The sequence below is a fragment of the Apodemus sylvaticus genome, chromosome 7 (assembly GCF_947179515.1).
Source record: "Apodemus sylvaticus chromosome 7, mApoSyl1.1, whole genome shotgun sequence".
In the NCBI taxonomy this organism is placed as follows: Eukaryota; Metazoa; Chordata; class Mammalia; order Rodentia; family Muridae; genus Apodemus; species Apodemus sylvaticus.
Window position 1 is genome coordinate 78,117,292 of NC_067478.1, and position 24,323 is coordinate 78,141,614.

The 24,323-nt window shown below is 42.7% G+C and overlaps 1 protein-coding gene across 2 annotated transcripts; it reads left to right on the top strand.

The window, feature by feature from the left end:
* The first annotated feature begins 42 nt into the window (after positions 1-42).
* Layn (layilin) lies at positions 43-19,609 on the top strand. 2 transcript variants are annotated; one of them, XM_052188353.1, is made up of 7 exons: positions 43-325; positions 3,013-3,310; positions 8,836-8,993; positions 12,947-12,982; positions 13,964-14,047; positions 16,838-16,937; positions 18,735-19,609. In XM_052188353.1, exons 1-7 carry the CDS (start codon positions 241-243, stop codon positions 19,093-19,095), a joined length of 1,122 nt encoding a protein of 373 aa, XP_052044313.1. In that variant the 5' UTR covers positions 43-240; the 3' UTR covers positions 19,096-19,609. The 2 variants fall into 2 exon arrangements, with proteins under 2 accessions (XP_052044313.1, XP_052044314.1); XM_052188354.1 differs by lacking the exon at positions 12,947-12,982.
* The last annotated feature ends 4,714 nt before the right edge of the window (positions 19,610-24,323 follow it).

Consider the following 24,323-nt stretch of genomic DNA (forward strand, 5'->3'; position numbering starts at 1 on the left):
GAGCCTGGAGCACTAGACATTGGGGGCGGGCCAGCCCAAGGGGCTGCCTTCCCTGCAGTGACGTCCCAGGAGGTGGAGGGGCAACCACCGACTCTGAGCCCTCCCGGACTCCGCCCAGTGCGGGGTCTGTGGATCCTTGGGAGATGCGGCTGCTTTGGTTGCAGTTGCTCAAACGCAGCCGCCTACTTGCCCACTTCTCTGCCTTAATCCCGGAGTGTCGGGAGACTCTGGAGTCCAGCCATGCAGCCGGGAGCAGTGCTGCAGGCCATATTGCTGGCGGTACTGCTGGCCAAACCGAGGAATTCGAAGGGTCGCCTGCTGAGCGGTGAGTGTGTGTCCTGGGGAGAGAGCTGGTGCCCGAGCACCTGGGGTTGGTGCACTCAGTAAACCTCATCAGTTGAGGACTGTCTTCAGGGCCACTACATCCTTTCTCTGGCCTTTTGCATGGTGGGACAATTCCCAGATCCGCTCTGGGACCCAATCAGCCTTTCTGAGTTCTCTGCTTCCAGGGAGCAAAAATGCAAGCAGCTCCAGTTCCTGGGGCCACCCTGGGTATCCTGCAACGCTGGAAGTCTGTTCTCTCCCTGAAGTTGCCAAGGGGTGAGGAGGATGTAGCTTGGGTGGGGCAGTTGGCAAACTTCTTTCAGTGAGTGCCCCTTGCACACCATGCCGCCAGGACCCTTCTAGTGGAGGCAGCCAATCCTGGATCCGCAGGACTATGGGTACCTGTTACTCTCCTCTGAGGAGAGGGTGGCTGGCCTGGAAGCGCTTGGAGTTTGGGAAAGCGCCTAGTTAGCCCGGGACCAGCCCTGCCAGGCTCCAAAAATGACTCTCTGCTTCCTTCCCTGTGTATGTGTCACTGCAGCCTCGGACTTGGACCCCAGAGGAGGTACAGTGGTCTGACTTCTTTCCCCTTCCACTGGATCTGCATGGGGCGTGGGGGGGAGTATGGGGAGGGGTCCGTATCTTTTTATCAGGTTGCCTTTGGCCAAGAGGGATGTGTAGAATAGGAATCTCCACTGTATTCTAGCTTGTGGGTCTGATTTAAGAAATCTAACTTTGGTTTCAGGATGGGGAGGGTGTGTGTGATTCAGCTAAGCAGAGGAACTGCTCTGGGTTAGGGCTGCATGGCTCTGGGCTTGGTGACAGGAGACCTCCTGCCGGCCCTTCCTCTTCCTGCAAAAGAGAAAAGAAAGACACTTCCTGAAGGCAGGGGAACCAGATGGGTCCTGGGCCTCCTTCCAGCTCTGGTACAACTTAGAACTCCCTAGCATACACTAGACATATGAAGCCAGCCTGGACCATACAGGAAACTCTATCAAGGTGTTAAGCTCTCTCTTGGCAGTCTGGCCTGGAAAGGCGGGACCACTAGTAAAAGCAACTCCAGCTTCTGTTGTGCCAGTTTGGGGAGGCTCCAGGCCCTTTGCCTTCCTCCAGTGCCTACATTCTCCTCTCTGGAACACTTCCCTGGTGAGAATCCCGGCTTCCAGGCACCCTTCATCCTCTGGGAGCCTGTCCTGTTAGAAACCTCTTAACTGTAACAGCTTCTTCTACAAGGGAGGCAGTACAGGATGCTCCCAGCTCCTTGCCCATTGAGAATTTATCAAAGCATGGAGTTTTGGGGAAAATCTTGTATTGCTCCTTCACAGCTAGCACTGTCTATGGCCTTTTGGCTTGTATGCTGGACAATTATTGGACATAATAAACATTGTCTGACTTTCTACAGAGCTGAAATATATGTTGGGGAAATTAGACCATTCCAGAAGGTCTGGCAATAAAAAAAATCATTTATGCCTTCCTCCATGGCAACAATTCACATGCATAGCCTGAAGTTTGACTCTGTTATCACAGGGACTAGTCTCCTTGTTGAAATTTGGTTTTTATTTTGTACCCTTAAAGCCAGAATCATGCTGTGGACTCCTGTGGGTAGGAACTGGCATTGTATTCTCAGTACCTAGCACACCAGGCAAGGGGGATTTACACAATAAATGCTGACTGAACAGAGGGGTGATTTGGATGGGTTTCAGCTGCAGCAAGATTCCAGTCATCCAGACATAAGCTAAGGCAGCACTGTGCTAGTGAACAGCTTGCTACTTGCTGCTCAGAGGACTCTCATCCATTTCTCTGAAACAGCCTTCAGTCCTTGAAATGTCAATCAAATGAGAGATGGACTCCCAGTGCAACCTGAGCCTGTCAGGAGTGGGGAACCATCAAGACAGTTCAGTGATTCTGTATAGTCATACCAGAATATACTCAGATCTGGATTCCGCCTCTGCCAATGCTTCCAATAGCTTATGACAAATCACTTTCTGTGAGCTTCAGTTTTCTCACTTATAAACAGCCCTGTCATGGAAGACTGTTGTGAGGATCAAAGGAAATTATAAAACCTTTACCATAGCCTTGGGACATGGAAAAAGTTCGGCAAACTCTAACTATTGTCTTTAGGTCAGAGATCTGACCATAGTAGCAGAAAACTCCACAAATGCTTTTAGCTTCTGCCTACCAGAGATGAGCAAGTTAGTTCCACTGCATAAACAGGGGAATTCAGGGTAGAGGAATCCACAACTGACTTCAGAACGCCCCTCTACACTGAAGGAAGCACTTAACAGCAACTCTTATTCTAAGCCCCATAATTCCATGAGACTCCCTAAGTGCATGAAACAAATTTTTTGTATGCATCAAGTGAAGCTGTAAATATTTACCTACTTTTAAAAAATATAGAAACATCTCCATCAGTCTGCACTGGAACAAAAACATGGCTTCCATCTGTCCAAGCGTGAGATCCCCTACACAATACAGGCATCAGCATTTAAAATCACTTTAACTTTGTGTTGCAAAGAGTACTAATTTTCTCTAAAAAGCTTGAGTGGTAACAGTCCACATATGGACAATCAGAATTCCTGCCCAGAGACAGCTTCATTCAGATGTTTCTAAGTCCATCTGCTCTGGTATCCTTTCATGGAGCACTGAAACAGGCTGCCTTCTCTTTCCCCTGCCTTCCCCTCTCTCTAGGGCAGCTGGTCTGCCGGGGAGGGACACGGAGACCTTGCTATAAAGTCATTTATTTCCATGATGCCTTTCAAAGACTGAACTTTGAGGAAGCCACAGAAGCCTGCATGGAGGATGGAGGACAACTAGTCAGCATCGAAACAGAGGCTGAGCAGAGGCTGATAGAAAAGTTCATTGAAAACCTCCTGGCATCTGACGGTGATTTCTGGATTGGCCTCAAGAGGTTAGAGGAGAAACAGAGCAACAACACAGCCTGCCAGGACCTTTATGCGTGGACAGATGGAAGCACGTCACAGTTTAGGTAAGCATGTGGGTCCCACAGCAGCTGGTTCCCTTGACAAAGCTCAGAAAAGAGACAAGCAGGACCCATGGTGTCAGAATCATGAGAAGGTCCAGGCAGAGCCCTGGTGGCAGTACCAACAGAATGACCACCGACCAGAGCAGTATGACGAAGGTGGCAAACTCTGCCTTGAGTTAGGCCCAAAGTGCCCTGTTCAGGTGGGTGATGCCCATTGGAATGTTTTCAATAGTGTGCCATGCTTGAGGGTCTGTGGTTCTGGCTATCGGACCCATGGAGATAAGACTGTACTGAGAAACTAAAGGTGCATAAAGATGGGATCAGGGGAGGACTCCAGACCACAGGGAATAGTGATAAACGGCAAGAAATCAGAGCCAGCATCTTACTCTACCAACTGACCAAGGGTGGAGACTTTAAGAAAGCTGCAGTTTGTAGGAAACTCTTAAACTCACAGCATCAGGATCATGATGAGCATTGATAGCCAATTGTCCACAATGACATTGTCATCATCTCTTCCTAAAAGATACAGGGACATGGAATAACATTTTAAAAATGCCATCATTGCAAGGCAACAAAGGAAAAGGGGGAACAATCTACCAAAAAGCTAAACTCTGTAGGATAGTTGTAAGTCAATTTAAATACATAAATGATAAAATACAAAGGCCTCAAAGACAAAAAGGCAAAAGACCTAAGCAGATGCTCACAAAAGAGAAACCGATTTACCTGTACAATTATGTGGAAAACATGTACAGATTACAAGATAATCTACCTGGGCTAGGGAGGTACCTCAGCAGTTAAGCGCAATAGTTGCTCTCACCGCAGACCAGCTTTAGTCCCTGGCACACATGTGGCAGCTCACGACTGTCTACAACATTTCAGCTCCAGGGGATTTTATCCCCTTCTCTCAACTTTGCAGGCACTGCATGCACATGGTACACAGATGTGCAAGCAGGCCAAACATCTATACATATAAAATAAATAAAATATTTTAAATGATAGTTTAAGGTAATTTATCTGTTACATTAAGACATTATGCTAGCTCTCACTATATACTGGTTATACTTATCAGATCTTATCTTCATATAAATTATAAAAGAAACTCTCCCAAGATTCTTACAGCCTTCTCTTCCTGGAAGAAATTTTGAAAGACAAGGTTCAGAGTAGGAAGAATATTTCTCATCAATGAAGATGGTCTTAGAGCCACAACGGACACTGGCTGATATTACACCTTCATTGTCCCGTAACATACCCTACCCATTTTGCTGGTCTCAGTGGCTGACTAAGTAGCAAAACCAGACCATCATCTCTGAAGAATGTGAGGCTCTAGTCAACTTTCTCTTTTCAGCCCAGAGTTAATGTATCTTCTCATTGACTTTCAAAAGTAGGATGTGAAAAATGAAGATATTCCAAGTACATAATGTGGAAACCTCTTCCTACCAAAAACATGCAGCAGCAAAGCACCTCCTCCCATGAAAATTACCTCCTGCCCGAGATACTGACATCTTCTCTTGTCTGCTGGTCTCTGAACATAGAGATCCCCCCAGCCCTCTGCAGTGGTGACCATGGATCATGGCTCAGTTAGACTATTGGTATGTCTCCTAGCCAAAGTAATCCCCTCTGGAAACTAAGTACCTACAGGCTCCCAGATCATAGCACTGCAGAGATGGAAAGTACAAACTCCACAGGTGATGATGGTACCCAGTGGAGGAGCTGCTGCCTTTGTCCCTTGGCTCCAGACCCAGGAATATCTTAGAGATACAATGTTATGGAGGCTGTTGCTTTAAAGTATTTGGAGAATGACATCCCTCTCCAAAGTTCAGTTACCTTGAGGCTGACACTTCAGCTGTATTCAGCAATCTCATCCATGAGCCACGATGGCAGGTTTGGAATGATGTATGTAACCTGATAAGTAATTCCCATGATCAGGGGCTTGGCCTCATACCTTCTTTGCTACAAGATAGGTCTTTTGTCTGATAAGACTGTATTTGGGGTCTTATTTTGATAGATAAAATACTATTTACATCCTTGGGTAATGGATCTGACTAAAACTCAGAGGCAGAAAAAGCAAACTCAATGCTTTTATATCTGGTCTCTGTATCTATTTCTATGGATAGATTGTATCTATTTCTATGAAAATGAGCACCTATCCCTTTTAGGGTCCAATGTAGCTAATTTACCTCCAAGTATCTTGTTGGTCTCCTTAACTACTAGTGCTGTACTATTCCTTCCTTATTCTCCCCACCCTCTGTTGGTTTCAGTGGCAGACCTACTGGCATTGTCAGACCATCTCTGGGGTCACCATGAACTTGTCAGGCTGGAGTTAGCATCAGTCTTGATATTGCTCTGTTGCTGGAAGGCTGGATCCTTGTCAGCAGTCACAGTCACAACAGTCTTGCCATGCGCAAGCCAAACAGTTGAGCCCTTCAGAGCCTCTGTGGTTATTGACTTTATTTATTGACTGAGCTACCGTAGATATGGCTAAGAGAAGCTGGTTGCCATCACCTGGGTCACTCATTTTTGTCTCCCTGGTTGTTTAGTGCCAATTCTGCTCCCTGGTGAGCTTATCACATGATAAGAAGTTATCAGACTTCATGCTCACTTTTTCACTGTATGTGAGATGTTGTTTCCCATCTTCATCTATTTTCTTTTATAGTCTCATTGGTTAGCTGTGCATATGCGCCCCCTCCCCCCTCAACTTTCATATGTCTGAAACTTCTATTTCCATATAAAGTGGCTAATGAAGTATCCCAACTAAAGCTCTAGCCAGTGGGAGGCTGTCCCCTTATCACTGGCCTTCAAGGCCACCTCTCAGTGCAGCTGCAGTACACTCATAGTCATTTTAGCTTGTCTGATTTTACGTGGCAAATGTACCCATGAACCAAACTGGAGCTGACTGTATCAGCTAGTTACAAGGGGATTTTCCATGCACCAGAGCGTGAGCAGAGGAAAAGGCTCAGTTGTGAGAAATGCCTGAGTCTAGACCAGCCCTAAAGTCCCTTTCTGCTCTTAATCCCACTCAAAACTGGCCGTATGTTACATAGACCACAGTAATGCTCTCAGGTGAGAAATATGAAACCTCTGAAACTCAAAGACTGCCAAGTGCTATGCTTCCTTTAAATTACTGTAAGATATAATTATTATTTAATTTGAAAGGGATGGTCTGGCATTCTCCAGATATCCATATAGGTCCTGACTATTCACAGGGTTTTTCTACAACTCATGGAAATCATGAGTCTTACTAAGATCTCCACTATACCATCCTTTTGTAAAAATTCTTTCTTGCTCATCTGGTGTAGCTAGCACACAATTCAGCAGTATAATGGGCTGGTATAATTTTCTTCACAATTCATAGAAAATCCAGGTATTATAACTGGATGTGAGGAAAAAAATCAAAATAAGGCAAAACTATAAGTGTATACTGTTGCCCATTCCCAGGGAGTATAAGCTGTTCCAGAGCCTCTTGAATGTGGTAACCAGATCTGCATACTTCATGAAGAATATTACATATAGAACACCAGCCACCTTTAAAGCTCTGCAGGGTTGAGTATGTGTTCCTCTTATATAATCCTTTGGGATCTGCCTGAGTTTTTCAGGAGTCAGACAATGAACTCGGCAGAGATATGATGGGAGGCACTGCTCTATAGTCTCAGGTCTTTGACACCACTTTTCCTGCTGTCTATCTCTGGACACAATGCTGTTGGTGAGGAGAATGCATCTCAGAGGTTTATGCACTATGCTAGCCTAAGGAGCCAATGTGGAACTATACCAGCTACTAAACAGGTCTATTAGAGGCCCTGGCTTCCATCCCTAGCAATCCCTAAAAATAGTGTAATGGAGGCGCACATACCTATAAAAGGACCCTTCCTCCTCCAGAGGTAGAAGCTAGAGTATCAGGACTTCAGGTTCATGTTTGGCCTCTGCTGGCTAAAGGACCAAATGGATGGATTACATAGACTTGATCTCACAACAACAAATGAAAAAAGTAGAGAAAATGCTTATATATTTTAGAACTGGGCCAATGACTATTGGTTAGGTTTCACTGTGAGCTAGCTGACTGGTTAACTACCTTGCCCCAATGTGTCCCCATTCTGATACTCTGACGACACTAGTGTCCATTCATACCCCATGTCTAACAATTCTAGCAAATATTTAGACATGCCACAGGTGTATGGTCATTTGGTTAACTAGCCAAAAGTCCTTCTGGGGAAAGAACAGAGGCATTTCTTACCATAGGCATCTGCCACATGCAGCACTGTAGGGTTTTCTTCCTAGGTGTCTGGTCTCTCCCTTTAGCTGTGAGTTGTGAGCCTGGCTCAAACTCAAAAATATACTTCCAGGAATCAATAAATCTCTCCCCCCCCCTCTCTCTCTCAGATAAATCCATACCTCAACATAAATCCGTAAAGCTGTAGGAAGGGTCAGTTAGGCTACAAGTAACTGATGAGACAACCTAAAGCCCAGTTTCTACCTAGAGCCCTGAGAAGTTCCTGCATAATATCCATAGTTTTATTATAAATTCAACTTTTGCTCAAGAAACTCATTCAACACAGTAGATGCAACAAAGGATCTTCATTTTGGCAGACTACAACACAGGACCAAAGCAGAATCATATGTGGGTACTACAAGAAAGCTATGTCTCTTAGCTGACGCTCCTGAGGAGAGGCTTGGGAAGACATAGGCAGGGCAACACTGTCTAGATATTCTGAAAAGTGGAGCAAGATCCTAGCTCTGGGCAGAAGCACATCAGGTACTTAGGCAGCCTACAAAGCTCAGTTGGCAGATGGGGTAAATGATTGCAAACTTAGATCACTCAATTCCAGGAACTCCTGAATCACAAAGCTAAAGCTACAGTGGACCTTTTCTAAGAGTTAATGGGGCAGAAGAATGATCCCTCACAGTGGACCCAAAGGGGCTTGTTTCCTTGATCCTGCGTGTGTGACTTGAAAACTAACAAAAACCAAAATGTCCCCTGTCCCCTTCCCTAGCCGCTCTCCTGGCAGCCTCTATATTTTGGAGTATCTCCTTCAGATTCTTCACCTTCTCATTGGTCATCTGGGGCTGGTGTGGCAAAGGTAGATTGGAAAGCAGCTAGATGATATAGGGCAAGCTCTGAGTGACATCCGCCATCTCTCTCCTCAGTATGTCTGATCTCTGTAAACACAGAAACAGAGCCTAACTAGCCCAGAGCCAAAAAGGAGGAAGACAATCAGTGAGACAGACCTTCAGACCAGCTCTGTGCTAGTTGCTATTCCTCCTAATTATTTTGCAGACCTAAGAACATAATATATTCTTCCCCGCAAAGAGGTTGTGGCAGATGTCAGATGATTGATTGTGACAGCCACACTGGAGCAACAGCATGTGTCTCTACTTGTTGGCAGTGCTTCAATTCCTCCATCTCTCTGTATCATGTTCAGAGGCAGAGTCTGACATCTATGGTTCAATGAAACCAGATGAGAAAAAGCAAAAGGGCATGCAAGTCTCATGGTGTGTTTCTCCAGTGGTCTCTGTTGTCCGTCCTTTTCCCTCAGGAACTGGTATGCGGATGAGCCTTCCTGTGGCAGCGAGGTCTGCGTGGTCATGTACCATCAGCCATCAGCACCACCCGGCATCGGGGGCTCATACATGTTCCAGTGGAATGATGACCGCTGCAACATGAAGAACAATTTCATTTGCAAATATTCTGATGGTAATGACTCTTTTCCTTAACTATGTGGCTAATTTTGCAACCTCTTTCCCCATTTCAGAAACAGCTGCTGGTACCAAGGACTTATTCTATACTCAGTAAGGAAGCCTGTTGCAAATGGCAGAAACATCAAACTTTGAGAATTCTTATAAATGGACACATAACATCCTCACTGAGAAATAGTTCTAGCAAAAGAGGCAAGCAGGGGTAAAGAAGGGCTGAGAAAGGAAAGGATCTAATTTACTTAGGATAAGAAGCAAGACTCATGAGAACACCCAGTAAAGACGTCTATGGAGAACAGGCACAGACGCTCACCCATTTCATGTGTAGTCGGCTGTGGGAGTCCGCAATATGCTGACAGTTACCCTAGCAGCCACGTGAGATTATTTCTTGGAATTTAAAGAAACATAATAGCGACAAGATAAGTGACAAAGTATCCAATGTCATTGGCAGCCTTATACAGCAGGCATCTTAATGTGTTTAAAAGTCCCCAGCCAACTGCCATCTTTATATTTGCCTTGCAAATTTCACGTGCATTTGCTCCCAGATCTACAGAGTTGGAATTGACAACAAGCCTATACATAGTCCTACTCTTGAGTTCCCAGACTCCTTTATTAAAAACTGACTTAGAATTAATTGTAAACTCATCCTTAATCTGTCCCTGAAGTTTCTCACTTCCCTGAAGCCAACTGCTTAGCTCCACCTCCACAGACTTTCACCACAGGAGTAGCATGACTCCTGTAGTGGGATCCATTATAATTGGGACCAAATACTCCTGTGGTTTTAACTGTTTGAACTATATTATACTTTGATGGTAATTTTGTGCTGCAAGATGTTCTTCCTCACAAATTCTAGCCTCCGATGAACTCTTCCCCATGCTGTCTCTTCCCCACACTGTGCCTGCAGAAGAAGCTACAGAGCCTTGGTTTAGGAGGTTACCTTCTCAGAGAGCAAAAGAAAGCACTGGTTACCACTAGCCTCCCATTTCCCATCATTTTGTTTATTAAAATCTATTGACTTCATGGTTTAAAGGTTTCAGCTTCTTTAACAGTTTTTCTTAATGAGAGATTTTGAAGTGTGCTTTAATATCCTTTTTTTAAAAAAAACTTGGTTCCTTTCTAAAAGGACACAAATTACCTCTAGTTTGAATTATTCCCTGAATTAGTTTGACTGAGTTCTTGCATGAAAAAAAGATAGTACACCCTAAGAGTTTAATAAAGAGAGTATAATAAAAGGCTCCTTGCAGAGGGATAGGCCAGGAGCAGGAGGTGATAAATTATCCAGGGATTATCTGCAATCAGAAGTGCTACCACCCCTAAGTTTAAAGGGACAAAGCAAGGGAATCATTTTAGCAAGACACAAAGAGAAAGAGACCTCAGAACAGAAGCAGAAGCCACAGAATGCAGCTGCTGACAAACCATCCCAACAGAAGATGAGCATGAGGAGTACGTGCCTGTGACCTCAATTTGCCCTGCCTTCTGTCCTCAGCCTTCACTCCCCATTGGCTAAGACCGACAAGACACCAAAAAACAGGGGCACTCGATGAAACAGCCTTGCAGTTCAGCCTCCCAGGACATGTAGCTGAGATCTTAAACAGGGTGCAAGGAGAAGCACTAACACTTGCCATTGTGATGACCTATACCCACAAGATAAATGCATTCAGCTTACCATGCCTGGCAAAGCTCCTTGTGATAAGGCCTGCCTCATTTTCCATCCTCACCTCTCAGCACTCTCAGCTCCTCCCCTCTGGTACTTCCTGTGCCAGAAACATTTCCCCCTTCCCCAGTCAACTCAGTCCCACCCTTCAAGTTTAAGGATAAGCATCACTTTCTCTCCTAACAACTAAACACAACAAGTCATCCTGGTCCTAGAGAATGTAGCCTATCCCAAGAAGACGGTGATAGCAGCGATGATAATGATGTTCTCTAAGTGGTATAACTGTGTCAGTTGGAAGTGAATAAGGTCTGTAGATTAAATAACAGCATTGTATCAATGTCCATTCCCTGGATGTGACCATCACACTATGTTTATATAAGAGAATGCACACTATTTTTAAGATTAAAGTCATTAGGAATAAAGGGGTTCCGTGTCATATCAGCAACTTACTCTCTGAAGAAAAGCTTTGTGTGTGCATGTGTGCATGTAAACATATTTGTTTATAGATTACAAATAATAAGTAGGCAAGAGGACAAAAGGATTATAAAAGACATGTTCAGATTCTTTGTACAATCTTAAAATACTTTTTATAAATCTATAATGATTTCAAAACAATTTAAATCCTGTTGGAAGCCTCTAAGGATCAGACTGCCTCACATATAGAGTGTTTATATGCCTACTCACTTGTTTGTCCCTTTCCTGCATGTGTGCCATTATGTCTGGAAGCATACATTGCTAGCCACTTAATGAGTCAAGGAGAAATCAGTTCTGTCAGTCCCACAGGATGGCACAATACGCTACTAATATTATGATACACTAGTAAGGGCCTATGAGAGTGAGTGGCCATATCTAAAACTAGATTTCAGAATGTGATCATGTGGAACTAGTGGCACACCAGTCAGATTGTGTGCTAGAGACAGGAACATTCAGTGGGAGTGAGACAGAAATCATCTGAGGTGTGGCAGATACTATGCATGGCCACTGTACACAGATGCCGTGCTCATGGACACTGTGCACAGATGCCGTGTTCATGGACACTGTGCACAGATGCCGTGCTCATGGACACTGTGCACAGATGCCATGCTCATGGACACTGTGCACAGATGCCGTGCTCATGGACACTGTGCACAGATGCCGTGCTCGGGGACACTGTGCACAGATGCCGTGTTCGGAGACACTGTGCACAGATGCCGTGCTCGGGGACACTGTGCACAGATGCCGTGCTCATGGACACTGTACACATATATGTATTATGCTCATGGCCACACTGTCAGTGGTCAGAACTACAAGAGGATGACCATATATGGTGATCACAAGATGTCAGAATATAAACTCTTCAACTGACATAAATTCTTTCACATTTTATTGTTCTATCTTTACTAAGTACCACAGTTATGTCTTCTTTTATTTATTTAGTTAAAATATCTCTTAGCTGGTAATTATTAGTTATAAAATTTAAGAAGGTTATTTGAATCCCTTCATTTTAATTTCTTCATGTACATAATAATAATAACAACAGCAATAACAATGATAATGTTCCCCTATAAACCTATTATTAAGATTGAGACTGTTTTTTAAAATGCTTAGATGGTCTCTAGTATCATATAGTATCCTATGTGGGCAAGTTTTAATAGTAAATAAATGGACTTTTATCATGTCTACACACACATATATAAAGAAGGAAGATTAATCATTACTTCCCTTTCTGAATGAAATTCCTGATATCTGGACCTGACAACTATATCACTAAAACCTCCATGTTCCTATGAATTCCAGGCATCTGATTAGCATAAGAGACCCCATGCTAGTACAAGGTCAGCCAACAGTAAAAACATCTGACTTAGAAGCTCTTGGGAATGTTTTAAGTATCTCAAGGTTAATCACCAGTCTCTGCCTTGAAACTGGCCAATCCTCCAACAACTTCTACTTCTTACAGACCTAGTGTTTTATTGCTCTCTGAAATGTCCTCAGTATGAACCAATAAAGTATCTCGGACCTCTTAAGACGGTCCCAGCTAGGAACTGCTGTGGAAGAGTAGGGATCAATGCCAGAGCTCACATAGTTCCATGCTGGTAAGGCGGAGGCACACAGGAGCTCAGTAGACAAGCTTTCAATTTTCGTGTACATTTGAAAGCCTGAGATTAAAGCTCTTAAATAGTTTTTTTTAACATGGTGACAATAAATAGAGTTTATTGGAATTAGATGCTACACTCTAGTTGATTTCATTAAGATGGAGGAGAATGTAAGTACTGTTTTTTTGTTGTTGTTGTTGTTTTTGTTTTTGTTTTATTCTCCTGCAGATAATCCAAGTGCAACACCCTCTATTAGGCCTGGAGGTAAGTCTGTCATATAAAATTTGGGTTCATTTGGGGCGTTTTGCAGCCTCTTTATAGATTTAGGACCATGCATTTAGAACAGATTACTCAGCAGGAGGACCACTAGTGTGTTCCTGGGCAAGTTGGACAGATATCTGTCACATCCCATTACGGCTGCTCGCTCATCGTCACACTCTCCACACACTGTTAACCACATCAGTCAAAACTGAAAAGTAAACCACTGAAAAGTGGTTTAAAAATGATGCATCCTCATCCTCATCACTGATGCTTATCATCATCATCATTATCAGTAATGTCAATCTAATCAATGAGATAAGGAATGAGTCTAACTGGTCATTTATGATCCTAGCATGGAATCCTTAATGTTGCTCAGCTCCACCTGCTTGCTGGCTTCTTTGCTGCCTGATCACTGGCAACAAAGGTCTCACCAAAAATATGAAGACATGTCTGGGGAGATGGCTCAGTAGGTGAAGTGCTCACTGTGCAAGTATGAAAACCTGAGTTAGATCTCCAGAATTCATGTCAAAAAGTTTGGCATGGTGATATTCCCCTTTGATCCCATTGCTGGGGAGGCAGAGACAGGGTTTGCTTCCCAGTCAATCTATCTGAATCTCAAGCTCCAAGTTCAGAGAGATTCTGTCTCAAAACACAAGGTGGGGAACAGCAGTGGAAGATACCTGATAGCAACCTCTAGACTATGTACATACATAAAACACACAGATACACATTCTTTCATGCACATGCACAGAACACTCAGAAACACACACACACACACACACACACACACACACACACACACACACACTGAAGACAAACCTCTGTTGCAACAAATCTAACACTTGGTACATTGCTGTATTTATAAATGATATTAGTCAAATTGCAGTTTCCTTTCATCCCACTCTACATGTGGCAAGACCTCAGAGCATGTCTGGACTATAGCACCTTTCTTTAAGTTCTCAAGTCCATGTGTATCTCTCTCAGGTGAAGCAAGTGAGCCAGCAACATCCACACTTCCAGAAGAATCACTGAAAGAAGACACCAGAGAAACATTTAAAGAACGAAGAGGTACGTGGGAAAAGTAAACAATGAACTCCTTTAACTAGAAATCTCCTATGGCTACACTTCCTACTTTCCGCTCATACAGCTCCTTAAAAATTGAATTAGGCGAAGCATCTGTGACACTGCAAACACTGTATTAAATGACAGGTTTCATCAGTGAGTTGTGCAATGGGTGCTATCCTAAAACGCTTGACAGGAGGTGAAAGTCTGTCCTGTCTCTGTAAAGGCAAAGACTAAGGACCTTTCCTGCCCATAGGAGGTGGGATAGGATAGAGGCTGGGAGAATGGATATAGACAAATAAGAGGGAAATAGCCCAAGCCATGATACACACCGTCTGGGATCAATATTTATCAGTGGACCAAACTGAAGAGATGGGAAAGAGAACATCTACAAGCGTGCATCATCCATTTCACTCTTACCCTGAGTTTCAAGAGGGAAATCTGTGGTTTCATCACTGGGCAACTTAAATGTTTTTTCTCTATGCTTTAGTCATTTTGTATTTTTCATACCTAGCTGAAAGCATTATCATGTCCTTAAAATGAAATGTAATGTTTTACTGTGATTCAGTTCTGACACTGAGTCTATATGAACACACACACACACAGCTTAAAAGGCACATTCTACAACTCTCACACCAGACAGACATAAACCACAAGTCTGGAAGTCCTGAGACCACCAACACTAATGTTCAGCTGGCTACACATCCAGCAGTGCCTGTCAGTCTTGTCATGCTCAGTAATTCACTAGAACTCACAGAATTTAGGAATACAGTGCCTATGCATATCATGATCTAGAATACAAGCTGAGAACAACCAGATACAGTCACAGCCAGGGAAAGGTCTGGAAGGGTTTCAGATGAGATCTTCTGTATCATCTTCCAATGAAATCAGGACCATCAACCTCTTTGTTATGATTTGACTTATGTTATGATTTAAATAATAACATAATAATAATAATAAATAACATAATAATAAAATAATAAGTCATAACTTATTTGTTATGATTTAAAATATCTTCTGAATGCTTCTGTATTGAATGTTTGGTCTCTAGGTAGTAATGTTATATAAAAGATTCTGGAAATTTTAGGGGGTGGAGGAGGGGCCACGGGGAGCACGCCTTTGAGGCTTATACTGGTGCCCAGCATGCTCCTTTGTCTCGGCTTCCTGTTCACCATGATGTGCACAGCCACCTCCTCTACAATCCTTACCTCCATGATGCTCTGCTCAGTTTCATGGAGCCCATCCTGAAATACTGAGCTCAAGTCAATCTTTCCTCTTTTAAGTTGTTCTTTTGAGTATTTTGCTCTCAGCTTCACAAAGGTAAATAATAAACTTCTCTTGGAATACCGTGTTACCCACCCAGGGAGCTCCATTAGGCTTTGGTGTTTGGAGGTTTCATCACCTAAGCAAGAAGGATGTGATCACTCTCAGGTGGTATATTTCCAAGGGAGAATTCTGGTACCATCCGGCTCAAAGCCCCACCCTATGATCACCTGATGGGTCTTCTTGGCATAACAGCACCCAGCCTAAGAAATCTTCTTACCATAAATTCTATGCTGTTTAAGAGGCTTGTGAATAAAAATTCAATCTTCTATGAATCTTATATTCAATCTTATACCTTAGAAAATTTAGAACTTTCCTACCAATGATCAGAAAGAAGGAGAGCCAAATACTTTATTATCCCATAGATACAGTATATGAAAATATCTTTAAAAAAGAATAAAGTGCTGTCCAAAGGAAGCGGCATTTCTATAACTTATAGTGGCCTCTTAAGAGAATCCTCCATTTTCTGAGTGTGTCTGTTGTTTTGTTTGTTTGTTTGTTTGTTTTTATGGTTGTCAAGTTCCTCTAAATGGTCAGGAAACTTGGATCAGTAGAAAAAGAAGGGTTAAGTCTCTAATCCTTGATTTCTCTCACAGCCCCTGAAGGGAACAACATCCAGTTCTGTTTCAGAGACTACGGAGTTGAGGGCGGGAAGAAGACCCCCTAACTGTTCTTCCGAGCACTTAGGGATCTAGCTGAAGCCACTTGGCCTTAGTTGGATGACTTGGGAGGGTCTGAGAGTCTCCTTTATGTGATCTTTCTCTGCCCTGCAAATGACACTGGGGCTTGTGGCGTCATCATTGTCACTCCTTCTTCTCTCTCCAAGCCCTGGAATTTCTGTGACTGTCTTTGGAAGCAAAGATATCTACACTGCTCCCACCATGCCCTGTTTCACTAAGAAGTACACGGAAAAGGAGGATCTTTGAAAAAAATTATCAAAGATGATTTTACAATATGTACAAGACTCCAAAATTTAAACTTGCTTACATTGTCACCTAGATTAATAGGTTAGGTAGAAAATGCTTCTTTGTTGAAACTAGGGATTCTTTTAACAACTGCATCTATCTCCTAGGATGTGTTGCTTAGAATACTCTATTGATTGTGCTTTTTAAAGCCTGGTTTGACTCATTACTGGGCTGGAGAGAGATGGCTCAGCAGTTAAGAGCACTGACTGCTTGTCCAAAGGTCCCAAGTTCAATTCCCAGCAATCACATGGTGGCTCATAACCATCTATAATGGGATCTGACACCCTTTTCTGGTGTGTCTGAAGATAGCTACAGTGTACTCATCATATACATAAAATAAATAAATAAAAATATTTTTTGAAAAAAGGCCTAGTTTGAAAACATGTATGTGTATGTGTGCGTGCGCGCACACACACACACACACACACAGAGAGAGAGAGAGAGAGAGAGAGAGAGAGAGAGAGAGAGAGATCACCAATCTAATATATGATTTTTTTTTCTTTTTCAGAGGCTGCTTTGAATCTTGCCTACATCCTAATTCCCAGTATTCCCCTTTTCCTCCTACTTGTGATCACTTCAGCTGTATGTTGGGTTTGGATCTGTAGAAGGCAAGTAGAACCTTTGCTCCCTCTACACTCGGATATTGCCTGATTGACATCATTAAAAGCCATGACAACTCCAAGACAAGGACCACTGTAGAGTTGAGAGTAAATTCTGGCAAGACACGAGGCCCACATGCCAAACAAATAGCATTTCTTTGAGCATCTGTGCTGAGTTGTGATTATACTAGCAGTCCTGTGTCCTTTCTCCTCCTGTGTGTGTGTGAGAAGATTTTTAAGCAAAGTGGAAGGTAAAACAGTGTTATTCACTTCCTGTGCACCCACGGATCACCAAGTAAAGTGTTCTCCTAAATGTAGGTCCTCGTTCCAAAAATGTTTGTTGAGTAAGGAATGACTAATGGGCCACATGAAAACTGTGTGTTCCAAAGGATTCTGGGAAGCATCTGACACAAAGCTACTTTATTCAGAATGAATCAGCCAAATTCTTTTAAACTGACTTTTCTTTTAAATTATTTCAGAAGTGTATTGTTGCAAAGAAGCTAAACTACGTAGCACAGGCAGCCTCTGTATGCAGTCTGGATCACGTGCTCATGCATTTTAAGTACATGCAACTGATCTGCTACACTGGTGCTCCCTGTCATCAGGGTAGGCACTCAAGGAAGCTAGCATTCCCACTTTTACAGCAGAAAAATCAGAGTCCACCTTGAGTTGGACTCACTTTGATGAGTATTGAAATACATTTGTAAAATTCCAATGCAGAACCTATTTCATTTAATAATCCCCTCAAACAATTATTATGAGTATAAGCAATGAATATATACATATGTCTATACATATATATAAAACAAGCATATAATAAACACTCAAAAGTATTAGCCATTACTATAATCATCTTTGTTGGTAATTCTCTTGAATTTAAAAATAGAATTCAGTTAAACAATTACAGATACATTTTCCAATGACTTATCTATAATTGGTTCTTCATTGCTACTTTAAATGAATTTTCCCTTTGCCAGGACTGGGGAACATTCTCTCTCTCTCTCTCTCTCTCTCTCTCTCTCTCTCTCTCTCTCTCTCTCTTGTCTCTCTCTCTCCTCTTTGTCTCTGTCTCTCTGTCTCTCTGTCTCTCTCTGTCTCTTATGTGTCTGTGTGTCCTCCTTTTCTGCTTTTCTTTCTTTCTTCTATCTTCATTTTTAAGTGGTCCTGGGAACTCAGGGCTTCCCACATTCCAGACAAGTTGCATTTGTTTGGCTATATCCCCAGACCCTTAAACATTTTTAAGTGTTACAAACAAAATGCATTGATAGAAGAAGGAAGCAATTATACTATTACAGAATTTAGCAAAAATATTTCCCAAAATGAATTGTGTCTCTTTATTAGTAATTTTTACTGGTGGGTATAATTATAATATTGAAGTAGAGGGGAGTATGAAATATTTCAGAGCAGCTCTACTAACTGATATGGTATAGGAATGTAATTTCTGTTGGTGATAGAGTTAATGACATTATTAATCCTACTCTTCTTTATTGTCTATACTTATGCTAGAATATGACTCATTTTGCTTAGAGATAAGTTTTGCTTTATTGGTTAGGGTTTGGTTTGGTTTAGTATAATTTTTTCCTACTGGGTTCTGGCCCCACATAAGACAGTGAATGGTAGGTGTAGGAAGACCAGAGTAGAATAATTTCCTGGGGTGTCTCCTACCTGACTCACAAAGCCTGTTAGTGTAGATAAGTGAGAAGCAGAGTGAGGTGACTTCCTGAGGTCACTTCATCCACTTCAATAGGAACAGGGACCTTCTCAGAACCCTGGTCTCAAATACTCAGCCTGGTTCTCTTCTTTTAGAAAACGAGAGCAGCCAGACCCTAATACAAAGGAGCAGCACACTATTTGGCCCACTCCTCTCCAAGAAAACAGCCCCAACCTAGACGTTTACAATGTCATCAGGAAGCAAAGTGAAGCTGATTTAGCCGAGCCCCGGCCAGACCTGAAGAACATCTCCTTCCGGGTATGCTCTGGGGAAGCCATGCCCGATGACATGTCTGGTGACTATGAAAACATGGCTGTGAACCCTTCAGAAAGTGGGTTTGTGACTTTGGCAAGTATGGAGAGTGGATTTGTGACCAATGACATCTATGAATTCTCCCCTGACAGAGTTGGGAGGAGCAAGGAGAGTGGGTGGGTAGAAAATGAAATATATTACTAAGACATGTGAAAAGACTGGCAAGAATGAAAGAGGAGAAGCAAAGACCTCTGCTTTCTTACAAGGACAATCTTCAGAAAGCTTATGAAAATGCTCAGCTCAGTCTTAGGGGCAAGCACAGCATCACAGGTTCCTACTGGATCCCCAAGTTCTGGCTGATCTCCTTATCTGAGAGACTCCTCCATCTCAGCCTTGTGAGAAGGCACCTTGCCCAGGGGCTGCTGCACCGCAGACTCTCAGTGACTGTCAGCCAGTGGCTTCTAACTGATGTCTGAGGGCTGGTGCTTTTACTAGTCAGGATTACGGGGTGACTAGGGAGCCTGGAAAGCCTGCCTCTAGGTTCTGTTTTCCTTGCTCTATTCAGCAGCACAGGCAATCACAAAAACACGAACTGTGAAATCTTCTCAAAGCCTCTGTATGGAAGCCCCAGGCTGGCCTGCACATCAACAATTAATTCCCAAACCTGCACCCCATCGTACCCCTGAAAAAGAAAACCAATTAAAATCAGGAAGCAGAACATTAGTCAGTCTGTGTCTACAGCCCTCCCTCTGCATGTGGCCTCAGGGGAACTTCTTTTTTTTCATTTTCCTGACTTCTAAACTTGGAAAAATCCAACTTGGAAATACTTTAGAAAGTAAAAATGAGCTCTGCATTTGCTTCAGGGCTTCTTGTTCTCTGGGCTTAGACAGTATGTGCTGTTCTGGGGATGGGTGGCAGCAGCATGGGAAACTGACTATGTGCAGGACTGGTGAAGAGCAGGCATACTAAGGATAAGGAGAGGAAGGCTTCTCACTATCAGAGAAGGCAGCCACAGGCACCATAAGGGAGGAAACTGGAATAAGACCTGTTCTGTGCAATAGGAATAGGAAACAGTGCTCTCACTGTGGGGTTTTACATATTGAGTATGCCTATATATGTGTGTATATGTATATATGTATATATGTATATATGTGTATATGTGTATTCTCCACTAAATAACCCAGTACCTCATGAAACTGGATGACTCAAGGGCAGAAGCAGAAGGGATATGAGCTACTTGAGTAGTGAAAAGGAAACAATGGGTACCTAAACATAGGTAGAATTAACAGGCTTATTGTTCTACAGGAACAATGGGGGCCCACACATCACAATGACCTATAACATATTTATGAATAATTAACAGAAAGGAGCTTAAGGGCAGCAAACACAAAGTCATGATAAAAATATAATATTTATTGTCTTTGTTCACCAGTCCACATTTTATATTTGTACTATTAAGTGACACTATATTTTAAACATGTATTTAAAGAGATTGGGAATGAGAGTGGTCATTTGTAAAGTTTTACACCACCACCAAGCAAGAGTGATTGGGAATCAGCAGATCGCAGACCAACTCATAATGGCCCACCTTTGGTAATGCAGAATGATTTGAATATTAAATCATTAAGAGGTAAAGCAACAAAGAGAATGGGACTCGTTAGATAAAACAGAAAAACATGGGCATATGCTAATACAAAATAAGTGAAAAAATTAAAACTTTAATGTAGAATGGGATATTTACATGATTTTAGGTAAAGATAATTAATAACAAAAGTGACCCAACAGGCAAATGCCACGTCAGTCAACTAATCAATTGAATACTGTTGATGACGGAGTGTACTGAGACTGTAGACCTCACACTGTGGTGTGGTGAGAGGAACATGGCATCACATCTGCGCTGCCTCAGTCAGACTGTACAAGCTGATCATAAGGAAGCCTTATACAACAACTTGATGGACAATCTACAAAGTAACTGGACAGCAAACCTGAACTCTGATGATAATGACCGTGGAAGCAAGACAGGGGCAGCTGCAGTTGGAGGACAGTAGAGATGATGGCTGCACACATGACCTGATCCTGAAATGGACCCCTCTTTTCCTATAAAGGAAAATACAGGAGCAAATGTGGGTAAAGTCTGAGGATGAAATAGTAAAATGTGTAGTGCTAATTTCCTGACTTTTACATTGCATTGAGGACATGTCCTCATGATACTGGGAATGGCTTCATAGAAAACACACAGTAAAGTCATAAAGGACAACAGACCATCAGGTTGACCACCTTCCCCCATGTGATTTGAGGACAGGAATGCTCTTTGCACTGTACTTGCAATCTCTCCTCTGTTAAAAATTATTTAAGGAAAACCACTTGCAAACGTAATTTCTATAACTATTAATCACATGACTTACACTATGCCACCCATGCATCTGAAGTCAATACACAGGCTATGGCTGACAGCATCTAATAGTCTTTGAACTAAGACAAAAATAAATGATTTTCATCATCATCGGCACCTAGCCCCAGGTTCTGGCCCATCTCTCAGATCTTTGCCTTACCCTTACAGGTAGCAGGGAGTTGGGATGAGCCACCCTGAAAAGGGCAATCCAGAAGCTCCTTTCTTCCAATATCCCCCATCTTTCCCCTTTGGCAATGCAAATCAGTTGTGTGATACAGAGCCAATGAACATTAAGGTTTCTTCCAACTCTAAAATCATTTTATTTCAATATTGTACTAACTTATGTTGATTATTTGCCAGTCTCTGAACTTGTAGTAGGACACACATAACAGAAACAGATACAAATATGAAATTGCAAGGAATTGCACCCTCAGAGGCAAAGCCATTTCTGTACAGACTTTTGTCTCTTTCTACTGAAGATCAGTAAATAGTTATTAAATGCTGACTAATCTCAAGTTATCAGTGAATTGTTAGATTGAACATCAGAAAAGGTGACCAGAATGAGGTATCAGATCAAGAACATTAGGAAAAACAATTTGGCAAAATATAGTAAGGCCAGTTATAAAGTCTCCTAGAAATATGGGCTTTTTAAATGTATAATAACCTTCCAAATAGGTACTTGAATATAGAATAGCATTTCCATATATGAATAAGAAAATTTAGTCTACTTTAAGGAGCTCAAAGTTAGGGCTGTACTGTTTGGTAATCTTTGTTTTCTTTTTTTTTTTATTAATCTTTGTTTTCATAACACTTTATAACTGCTTGACAGTAATAGTAGGAAAGACCAATACACTAAGGACCTAGCCAGAAAACTGAGCTGCTTTAATTCTTTATACCACCAGATGGCAATAGTACAATGCCATCAAAATCTGCACCTAACCTAACTGGTTTCTGTAAACTTCCTACATCTGTAGTCAGAAGGGGGCGGGCCAGGTAAGGACGGAAGGAGAGGCAATACACTAAAATGAGGCCGTTAAAATCGCAGGTTCTGAATCAGGGGTCCCAGCTCCCAGGCTTCTTTCTGCCACTTACTGGCTTTGCCACCTTAAGCTGATATAACAATAACAACATTAATAAGCAACTTCATTATAGAAGCCTCAGTTTCTCCATCTCTAAAATGAGGGTGACAGGGTCAGGGGAGACTGATTGTTCAGCCTGTAAAGTGCTTTCCATACAAGCATGAGAACCTAAGTGCAGATCGCAGGTACCCAAAGAAAAAGCAAGGCCTAGCAATGAATGCCACTCTATCACTGGGAGACACAGATCCCAGGGTCCACTGGCAATCAGCTCCAAGCTCAATCAGAAACTTTGTCTCAACAAAATAAGGTGGAGGTCAATGAAGGAAGCCTTCAAGCTCTGACTTCTCACCTGAACACTTAAATATATATGTAAACATGTACACACACATACAAACACACACATATGTGTAGCTGATATACCCTATGGATTTATTTGTGTTTTCACATTTAGAAAATCCAAACCCTTATTAAGAAAGTCCATTAAGGGAAAAGGTGGGCATGAAGTCCCACTTCTAGTTGAGGACCTATTGGCATTTGACAGCCGCTTTGAGGGGGAGATTCCGTTTTGTTCTTTAAGGGTATGACCATTAGTAGATTAACCACTCTTCAGAGCAGACCCCATACCCAAAAGTATTTGAGCAAAACATATTGGCCTCAACAGGTTTGAGGATGGGAGGTAAGGTGGGGGTGGGCCCAGGAAAAGCTTGAAGGAAGGGGTAAACACAATCAAAATGCACTGTATAAAATTCTCAAAAGAAATGATAAAAACATTAAATAAATAAAAATAAATTTCTTTTTAAGAATCTCTGAAGGAAAAAATTAAATAAAAATAAATTTTTAAAAAGTCATTGAAGGTGCTAACAAGTGTCGTTCAGACAGCACTCTAACTCTAGTGACTCGCACCACCTTTATAAAAGAGGATGCATGGAGACAGCTGTGCACACGAGAAAAGGAAGGTGGTAAGACCAAGGCAGAGCCAAGTGATGTTTCTTTCTTTTTTATTAATTAATTAATTAATTAATTAATTTTTTACACTCCATATTTTATTCCCCCACCCCTCATCCACCCTCTGACTGTTCCACATCCCACACTTCCACCCCACCCCCCTGTCTCCACATGGATTCCCCATCACCACCTCTAAACTCCCTGGGGCCTCCAGTCCCTTGAAGGTTAGGTGCATCATCTCTGAATGAACACAGACCCGGCAGTCCTCTACTGTGTGTTGGGCGCCTCATATCAGCTGGTGTATGCTGCCTGTTTGGTGGTCCAGTGTTTGAGAGATCTCAGGGGTCCAGATTAATGGAGACTGATGGTCCTCCTACAGGGTCGCCCTTCTCAGCTTCTTTCAGCCTTCCCTAGTTCAACAAGAGGAGCCAATGCTTCTGTCCATTGGTTGGGTGTAAATATCTGCATCTGACTCTTTCAGCTGCTTATTGGGTCTCCTGTAGTACATGCTAGGTCCCTTTTTGTGAGTACTCCATAGCCTCAGTAATAGTGCCAGGCCTCGGGACCTCCCCTTGAGCTGGATCCTGTCTCCTGTCCCACTTTGAACCGGTCTCTGGACCTTCTTTTCCTCAGGCTCCTCATTTCCATCCCTGTAATTCTTTCAGAGTGGCACAATTACAGGTTAGAGTTGTGACTGTGGGATGGCTCTCCTCTCCCTCATTTGATTCCTGTCTTCCTGGTGGAGGTGGGCTCTAGAAGTTCCCTCTCCCTGCTGTTGGTCATTTCATCTAAGGTCCCTCCCTTTGAGTCCTGAGAGTCTCTCACCTCCCAGGGCTCTGGTACATTATGGATGGTCCCCCTACTCCCAACCTCCTATCTCCCAAGGTTGCCTGTTTCCATTCTTTCTGCTGGCCCTCAGAGCTTCAGTCATTTTCCCTCACCCAATACCAGATAATGTTCCCCTCTCCCCCAACTCCCTCCCCCACTCTGCCCATTTTCGCTCCTAGATCCCTCCC

Excerpts from the sequence above, each read along its gene's own strand:
- Layn (XM_052188353.1), top strand. The coding sequence starts at position 241 with ATGCAGCCGGGAGCAGTGCTGCAGGCCATATTGCTGGCGGTACTGCTG. Across the intron at positions 326-3,012 it reads GAAGGGTCGCCTGCTGAGCG|GGCAGCTGGTCTGCCGGGGA; the intron begins GTGAGTGTGTGT and ends CCCTCTCTCTAG. Across the intron at positions 3,311-8,835 it reads GGAAGCACGTCACAGTTTAG|GAACTGGTATGCGGATGAGC; the intron begins GTAAGCATGTGG and ends CTTTTCCCTCAG.